Source organism: Saccopteryx leptura, chromosome 2, assembly GCF_036850995.1.
Source record: "Saccopteryx leptura isolate mSacLep1 chromosome 2, mSacLep1_pri_phased_curated, whole genome shotgun sequence".
In the NCBI taxonomy this organism is placed as follows: Eukaryota; Metazoa; Chordata; class Mammalia; order Chiroptera; family Emballonuridae; genus Saccopteryx; species Saccopteryx leptura.
Window position 1 is genome coordinate 231,233,502 of NC_089504.1, and position 8,991 is coordinate 231,242,492.

Sequence of the window (8,991 nt, forward strand, 5' to 3'; positions counted from 1 at the left end):
AATCTAGGCAGGGTCCTTATGTTTTTCTGTTTGTTTGTTTTTTGTTTTATTTATTTATTTATTTATTTATTTATTTATTTATGTATTTATTTGAGAAGGAGAGAGGAAGAGAGACAATGAGAAACCTCAGTTGCTTGGTCCACTTATCTATGCATTCATTAGTTGATTCTTGTCTGTGTCCTGACTGGGAATTGAACCTACAACCTTGGTGTATTGGGGTGATGCTCCAACCAACTGAGCTACCTTACAGGTTTTTTTTTTCTTTTTCTTTTTTTTCTTCTTTTTTTTTTTATTTTTCTGAAGCTGGAAACGGGGAGAGACAGTCAGACAGACTCCCGCATGTGCCCGACTGGGATCCACCCGGCACGCCCACCAGGGGGTGACGCTCTGCCCACCAGGGGGCGATGCTCTGCCCATCCGGGGCATCGCTCTGTCGCGACCAGAGCCACTCTAGCGCCTGGGGCAGAGGCCAAGGAGCCATCCCCAGCGCCCGGGCCATCTTTGCTCCAATGGAGCCTCGCTGGGGGAGGGGAAGAGAGAGACAGGGAGGAAGGAGAGGGGGAGGGGTGGAGAAGCAAATGGGCGCTTCTCCTGTGTGCCCTGGCCGGGAATCGAATCCGGGACCCCTGCACACCAGGCTGACGCTCTACCACTGAGCCAACCGGCCAGGGCTATATATATATATATATATATATATATTTTTTTTTTTTTTTTTTTTATATATATATATATATATTTTTTTTTTTTTTTTTTAAGAGAGTTGCATGTTTGGGTTTTCTCCCCCAAGCAAGGTTTTAACCATGAAAGGGAGAAAAATATGTAGGGACAGGACGCCAGACAGAGGGACCAGCATGTGCAAGGCCCAGTGAGCGGGCCTTAAAGGAAGTCAGTGAGGCTGGAAGGTGGGGACCAAGGAGAGAAGTGAGACAGGAGCCTGGTGCGGCTGCAAGAGCCAGATCCCGAGGACCTTGTGGTCTGGGGAATGGAAGGTCTGACTTCATTCCAAGAGCAGTATGGTGCCACAGAAGGTGTGTGTTTTAGAAAGATGCATCTGGGGCTGCATGGAAGTTGGAGTGGAGGGCCCAGAGCGGAGCAGGGAGGAGGCCACTGCTGCCATCCAGAAGATGGACAATGATACCCTGGTCAGTGGAGGGACTTTAGAGAATGGGACTTGGCTGGGGCCTGTACAGGTCACAATGGGTAAGGGAGGGTGTCCTCATTTTTCTTTGGGTGGCTAGAGGCCAGTGGGTCCATTGCTCTCCCTATATCTCCTTGGCTGTAACCCTGAGAAATTACACAGGTGTTCAAGCAAAAATAGTTTATTTGAGGACGGAAGACCCAAGATTGGAGGGCCTAGGGATGAGACCACAGCAGCTGCCAGGAATTGGCACAGATAATCCCACCTCCCCAGGGGAGCCCAATAGCATGAAGCCCCTCCAAAGGCCCCCTAGCTGCCTCCCGCACTTCCTGGAGGAAGGATTGTGCAACCGCCAAGAATCGTCATCATTGTCATCAAAACATGGTGAGGTTCTCAGAGTTTGGCCAGCGATTTTCGGCACAGTCATTGACATTAATAATAATTACTCCAACAAGCACAGTAACCGTGCCAGGCTCGGACCCACCATCCAGTGGTGAGTGCGGTCTGTGATGAGGAGAGGCAGGCAGGAACAGGTGGGTCTCTCTGGGAGGTCCCATTGCAGCTCCCAAGGTGACCTTTCCCGAAGGTGCCTCTCCCTCCTATGGCCCCAGTGGTTTCCTGCTCTCCACTTTTCCCATGGCCACTGGCCAACGCTGGATTCAGGCTGGGGCTGCCCCAGAGAGCCCATGTGCTCTTCCGGGTCTCACAGACCCTTGGTAGGCTGGTTCCTCCTCCAGAAGCCCCAGTGGGCAGCCCAGGAGGCCACGAACTCGCAGTTGTGGTAAAGGAACATTCCTGAAAGGGTGAGTGCAATGCCCACGTAGCTGAGGGTGCTGAGGCGACTGCCAAACAGGAGCCGGGACAGGACGAGGTTGCCCACGACAGTGAGGTTGCCCAGGACGTGGACGGTGAGGGCAGAGGTGAGGGCCAGCAGGGAGAAGCTGGCCAGGTTGTAGAGCACAGACAGGAGGCAGCTGAGCAGGATGCAGGCCCAGAGGCGGGAGTCAGTGGGAGCAGGCGACAGAGCCACACCAGCTTCCAGCACCAGCGCCGCGCCCGCCAGCAGGCAGAAGCTGGGCAGCGAGGTGGCATACAGAAGGGTCACCGCATCCAGCCTCTCCTCTTGCAGCAGGGCGCCTGCAACCAGGACATCAGCCATCATCACCCAGTGGGGAGAAAACCACCACTTCGCCAATCCAGCATGACCTCCAAGGCCCATCCTCCTGGAAGCCTGCCCTGACCCAAACCCTCACGCAGAGTTACTGGCTCCTGCTATGTAACGTGATAGTCAAAAATCTGGAACCCGATTGCCTGGGTTGTGACTTGTATCCACTTCTTATAGCTGTGACCTGGCATTTAACCTCTAGAGGCCTAGGTTTTCTCACCTGCAAAATTAGGTAATAATAAAACCTAATATGCAGGGAGTTTTATAAAGATTAAAATGGATAACATACATAAAACCCTTTATAGCCTGAGCAGGCGGTGGAGCAGTGGATAGAGCGTTGAACTGGGATGCAGAAAGACCCAGGTTCAAGACCCCGGGGTTGCCAGCTTGAGCACAGGCTCATCTGGCTTGAGCAAAAAGCTCACTAGCATGGACCCAAGGTCACTGGCTCGAGCGGGGGGGTTACTCGGTCTGCTGAAGGCCCACGGTCATGGCACATATGAGAAAGCAATCAATGAACAACTAAGGTGTCGCAATGAAAAACTGATGATTGATGCTTCTCATCTCTCTCCGTTCCTGTCTGTCTGTCCCTATCTATCCCTCTATCTGACTCTCTCTCTCTGTCCCTGTAAAAAAAAAAAAAAAAAAAAGTCTCCATAAAAAAAACAAAACAAAAAAAACCCTTTATAAAGTAAGTGCTCAGTAAATGCAAAAAGATAGAATAAAATAAATAGGCTTGTTATCTCCCACTTCAAACTGTGTTCCATAAGGTTAGAGCAATTACCGACTATTGATAACCAAAGGATCAATAAACATAAAATGTGGCTCAAAAAAAAAATAGAAAAGAAAAAATCTTCAGGGGCTCCCCAGGCTCGTGGGAACAACATTCCAGGTTCTTAACCAGCTTTGAAGGCCCTCCACTAAGTTGTCCTGAGCCACCTTTCATGATCTCAGCCCTTATCATCCCCACTCCCCCACAGCCTAGCTCCCACTACCACAGCGGGCACAGGCCAGCGTCAGTTTCCAGCTCTGCCACTTACTAGTGAAACAGCCTGTACATTAACAACAAAAACAAAAAAGAATTTTAAAATAATAAATTGTTCGAGTCAAACGTTGAGTCTATTCATTGCTTCTTTCACTTATGACCACTGGGATGACAAGAGAACAACAAAAAGTCATTGTTTGTGCTTGGCTGTCATTCACTAATCAGCATCTTTTGCTACCGACACTGGGGCTTGTCGAGAGCCATCCAGGACTAAGGGGAAACCTTTTAGCTTTGCAAAGAAAGAAGGCCGCCTACCACTTTGCAAATGTGTGAATATGAGCCTGGGTGTGTGTGTGTGTGTGTGTGTGTGTTTGCATGTGTACACGTTACCACCCAGCCAGTTCACAAAGGAAGTGGCATCCATCATCAAAGTCAGACACAGCTCAGGTGAATGGCAGTATTTGCACAAAGACAATGGTGATTTTGGGCCTTGTCCAAGTTTTAGTGGAGAGAGATGAGTAATTGATCCAGGGTCTCTCCGAGCCTCTATGCATTTTCTGACAAAGAGTTTCCAAACAGCCACAGAGGACCTTACTCATAGGCTATGCTTGGAATAGGAAATCTCTCTATTTCATTCTGATGTTTTGGCTTTGTTCTCTAGGCAACAGTCCCTCCAGCTTGAGCATTTCTAGAAATGAACAGATAATTGGAATACCTCCTGCTCATTTGCTCCAAATTTAGCACTGTTACAAGCTGCCTGTGGCCTGCATGTTAAAAGTCCAATCATCTGAAGGTGTTTAGGATTTGGGGTGAAATTTACCTCTGTGAGACAGGCAGGAAGGTCCTAACCTCATCCAGCCTCTGCACCTGTTCTGCATCCCACCCAGCCCTCCACCTCACCTCCCTGCAGCCAGGTAAAGAGTGGTAATCCTCTGCCAGAGCTGCCTCACCCCACCTGAGGCCCCCAAAATGCCAGTTTGTCATCCTGCCTCCGCAGCGACCCCTCTTCTGCCAGTAATCCCCCCAAACCTTCTGTTTCAACCTTTCCTTCTCTAAAGGAATTTTTAAAAATTTATTTATTTAATTTTTCATTTTTTTTGGTATTTTTCTGGTGAGAAGTGGGGAGGCAGAGAGACTCCCCCATGTGCCCCACTGGGATCCACCCAGTAAGCCCACCAGGGGGCGATGCTCTGCCCATCTGGGGTGTTGCTCTGTTGCAGCTGGAGACATTCCAGTGCCTGAGGTGGAGGCCATGGAGCTGTCCTCAGCGTCCAGGCCAACTTTGCTCCAATGGAGCCTTGGCTGCGAGAGGGGAAGACAGAGATAGAGAAAAAGGAGAGGGAGAAGGGTGGAGAAGCAGATGGGTGCTTCTCCTGTGTGCCCTGACCGGGAATCGAACCCGGGACTTCCACACACTGGGTCGAAACTCTACCACTGAGCCAACTGGCCAAGGCTAAAAAATTTATTGATTTTAGCAAGAGAGGAGGGAGAGAAAGAGAAACATCAATCTGTTCCTGTATGTGCCCTGACCTTTGTGCTTCCTGATGATGCTCTAACCAACTCAGCTATCTGGCAAGGGCTCCAAAGGCATTTTTGTTTCAGCATCTGAACATGCCCAAGCTTCTGCCACATGCACACAAACGTCCGCTGGCTACTGGCTTATCCTGCCCTCACTCCTTCTCCTGCTGTGCAATATCAAGCAAGCCACCCTCTCTCTAAGCCTGTCTCAGAGCGTGGCAGGTGCCTCAGGGGAAGGAGCGTGACAACACACCCCTTCCAGGGCCATGTGAGATGCTGAGCACAGGGCCTGATGCCCAGTGGTAGATGCTCACCACGGCAGCTGTCTCAAACCCCCACACCCGGATCCTGCTGGCTGATACCCTATGCCCTGCCATGGCCTGTTTCCTGCTCCCAGAATGCCCTTTCCTGCTCCTGCTGTGTGAAGAGCTGGACACAGCATGGGCAAACAGTGAGGGCTCAGTGAGTATTTGCTATTATTATATTATTGTTACTGTCATCACTGCATGCCTCTTCCCTCAGGCAGCCTTCTCTGGTCTCCCTTATAAGTAACTGCCCCCTGATCACACCTGTGTCCACCTTGGCTCTGGAGTTTCTCTCCTGCCATTGTGATCTCTGTTTCTGAGGTCTCCCCACCAGCCTGAGAGCTCAGAGGACATGGATCAGGTCAGGCTGCTCCCTGACGCAGGTGAGTACAGCTGAGAAAAAGCTCATACCCCACTTCCCAGCCTTTTTGAGAGTGGGAAGTTGGCATCTTTCCTCTCCCCATGTAGCCCCCTGGGCCTGCAAGTGGCCCAGGTAGGAGGAGGCTGCTGGCCCTGCCTGTGGCAGCCTGGGTGCTCCTCTTCCTGGGCTATCACCCTCTGCTTCCACGAAGTCTGCTCTCACGAAAGGAGCTGGTGTTGGCTGTTTACACTCTAATCTGAATCTGGTTCTGATGCCTTTCCTGGAATTTCTGGAAGTAGAAGCCTCCTCTTGTCCAAAACCCATGTCACATCCCTGGCTCCACTCTCCCTCCCAGTGCCTGCTGGGTGCTGTGGGAACCTGAAGCAAGCACCCAGCCCACCACAGGGGCCAGGCAGTTGACACAGGAGAGATGGAAGGACCTGGCAGAGGCCAAGAAATGGCCTGATACCAGGCACCTGCCACTCTGTGCCTGTGTGCCCGGGACTTGGCCAGCCATAGCCCATTCTGCAGGCTGGGGCTCCTTCAGGGTGAGGAGCTCTGGACCTCACAGGCATGATGTGGGCCTTAAGGCTGCAGCCTTCCCAGCCTTGTGGCCCTGCCTGGGTTGGAGGGTGGCGGGTGGGGGTGCCCATGGGGTCAGGTTTCCCACTGCCGATTCGTGCCCAGAACTCAGGCCTGAGCTCAGTCACCAGCTCTCATATAACCAGAGGGCAAAAATAGAACTAGGTTTCGGCCCTGCCACAGGCCTGGGAGGATGCGGAAAGGGCCTCCAGGTCCTGCCTCTGAAGGGCCAGGGCAGGGCTGAATGCTGACTTCACATGGCTGCAGGCCACCCCCAACCCCAGCCTAGTGCCCTTGGAGCACCCCTTTCCTTTTCACAGGTTTGGGGCACAGGATCTCAGAGCTGGAAGGGAGGAAGAGCAAGAAGCCCCTGGGATTCCATCAATCTCAATACTTCTCCACCATACAGATGGGAGACTGAGGCCCAGATAAGACCCGGACCTGCCCAAGGTCACTAGTATGAGCAAAGGTGTGGTCTCCCTGTCCCGAGTGGGTACCCTGGCCTCCCCAACATCTCCCTTGGGCTTAGGCAGAAAGAGAGTGGGGTTGTAGCACAGACTCCCCTCAGAAGGACAGGCAGGAAGGTAGCCTCCACCCCCCTTCTACTCAGAGACCCCTGTCTCCTTTCATCAGAGGTGAGGTAACCCTGGGCAAATCACTAAACCTCCCTGGGTCTTGGTTCCATCATCTATAAAATGGGGTGAAGGTGTTGGTTGCCCTGATGACTCAAGGTCAACACCCAGCACAGAGCCTGTTACACTACAGTTCCCCATAAACATGAATGCTTCCCAGACTTGGCCAAACCCCTGGCCTTCCAAATCCCAGCACAAGCCCTCCCTGCTTTCTCTCTCCCTGGTCCCTCTCTCAGGTCTCCCTCTGGGGCCACAGCCTTATGCCACATCTTGAATTGTATGAAGATCGACTTCCCTGGGTTCAAGTCTTACCTTTGCTGCTCACTGGCCACATGGCTCAGGGCAACTCCCTCTACCAGTCAAATGCGGACAATACAGTGATTTCCTTGGTCAGGGCAGTATGGGAGATCCAGTGAGATACTGACACAAAATATGGGACACAGATCAATAGCAACTATTATTAAACACTAGTTGGGCCTCTAGAGACTAAATTTGAGGCCAGGAACTGAGTTGTTGGCTCTTTCTAAGCCTCTGTTTCTGCCTCTTCCAAAGCCATGAGGCTCAGTTTCTTCATCTGTAAAAGGGGATGAGCCATATCCCTTAGGGCCATCCAGGCCAAACACCCACCCTGATCCCCACCTCCTCGAACAGTGTCCCAGGCACTCACTCTGCTGAACGGACTTGAGGCCTCGGAGGCAGGTGGCGGCCAGCAGGAAGCCACAGCCAGCTGGTGGTGTCCGGAGCTCACCCGCCAGACTGCAGGCAGCCCCCAGGCAGAGCGGACCCATGGCAGCAAACTGCAGTGGGTGGTGGCGACGGCCGAGCAGCAGCGCCGACAGGGCCAGTGTGATCAATGGCGTGGTAGTGGTGGCCAGCTGTGCCAGGTCCAGGGGCACAGAGCTCAGGCCCACATTGCCGCAGGCCATCGAGGTGCCAAAGGTAAGGCTGAGCAACAGCACTTGGCAGTGGGTCCCCCTGGGCAGGGGGCGCTGTGCTCCCGGGTGGCATGCCAGCGCTGCTGCCAGCATGTGCAGCGCTGAGAGCAGCAGGGGCCGCCCGAAGCCATGCACCGTGAAGATCCACTTGTTGAGGCTGGACATGCTGGCTCCCGCCAGCAACCACACCAGTGCTGCCACAGCCACCCGGGCCCGGCCAGGCCGCCCAGGGGCCGGGGGAGCATTGGGGGACCACTCAGGGGACCCAGCCACCCGAGCACTGCCAGCCACTGCCACTGCCTCAGCAGAGGTCATCCTACCATCATGGTGCTCCAGAGGACAGCGGCACATCCGTACCAGTGGGGCTGGGGCAGAAGGCCAACTCCCCAGTGACCAGCTCTGAGCCACCAGAGACCCCCACTTTGGGCCAGGCCGGATTCTGGTTTCTCAGAACCTGACCTTCTTTTCAGAGAGGTGAGATAACTGCTTCTTCTGCCAGGCCTGTGCCAGTCCAGGTCCAGGAGCAATGCTGTGTTCCCTGGTCAGACAGGGCAGAGCTCAGGTCGTGGCTGCTGAGATGTCCGGCTCTCTGGTGCTCAAGCCTGGCCTAGCAAGCTCCGGGCACCTCTGCCCCGTGCCAGGTAAGGTCTCTACTCTTCTCCCTGCCTGGTGCTCATGCTATGCTTAAATGGTATGAATCCTCGTTCCTTTTCCTTTTGAGTCCAGACTCCGGGACCTCCTGTGTGTTCAGGCCACACCGGGGCCTGGCACGGGTGATCCAGGTTCCCGCGCCTGGTGGTGTTCAGTAGTGCTCAGTAGTCGCAGTTCGTTGACTCCGACAGTGCCCAGACCCGCGCTCCGGCCGGTGCCAGGCGATGAGCTCGGCTCGGCTCGGCTCCACTCCGGCAGAGCCTGTCCTCCAGCTCTCGGCAGTTTCGGCTGCGGCTCGGTTCGGGCAGCGGCTGTGAATCCAACAGTAGCTCCCGTCCGGCTCCAGCCCGGGCCGGGCCAGAGGGGCGAGGCCCTACGCTCTTGGCCCCGCCTCTGTCACCGCCTCCCGCGCCCCACCCGGAAAGTTGGGCTGAACCCCTGGCCCCGCCTCTGACCAGGCTGCGCCCCCGGAGCCATAAGGGATGTCTAGCCCCGCCTCCACGCCACCCTCCTTCGTTGGCCTGACATTCCCTTCATCAGCTGACGCTCCCCTCCCCAGTTGAAGTGATTAGCCTGTCAGTGCCACAGGCCCCACCCCATCCAGAGCCAAGGCCCCTAGAAACCAAAACAGGGAGGGAGATATGGGGTATCTTTCTGAAGGGGCATAATAAAAAACCCCAGGTTCACAGGAGACTCCATCTTATAGGACCGCCTCTCCC

General features: G+C 54.0%; 1 protein-coding gene across 1 annotated transcript; it reads right to left on the reverse strand.

Moving 5' to 3' along the window:
* Positions 1-1,303: 1,303 nt before the first annotated feature.
* SLC35E4 (solute carrier family 35 member E4) lies at positions 1,304-8,650 on the reverse strand. The gene is made up of 2 exons (XM_066370467.1): positions 7,354-8,650; positions 1,304-2,275 (listed from the first exon to the last, which is right to left on the reverse strand). The coding sequence occupies exons 1-2, from the start codon at positions 7,970-7,972 to the stop codon at positions 1,842-1,844; spliced, it is 1,053 nt and encodes a 350-aa protein (XP_066226564.1). The 5' UTR covers positions 7,973-8,650; the 3' UTR covers positions 1,304-1,841.
* Positions 8,651-8,991: the final 341 nt, after the last annotated feature.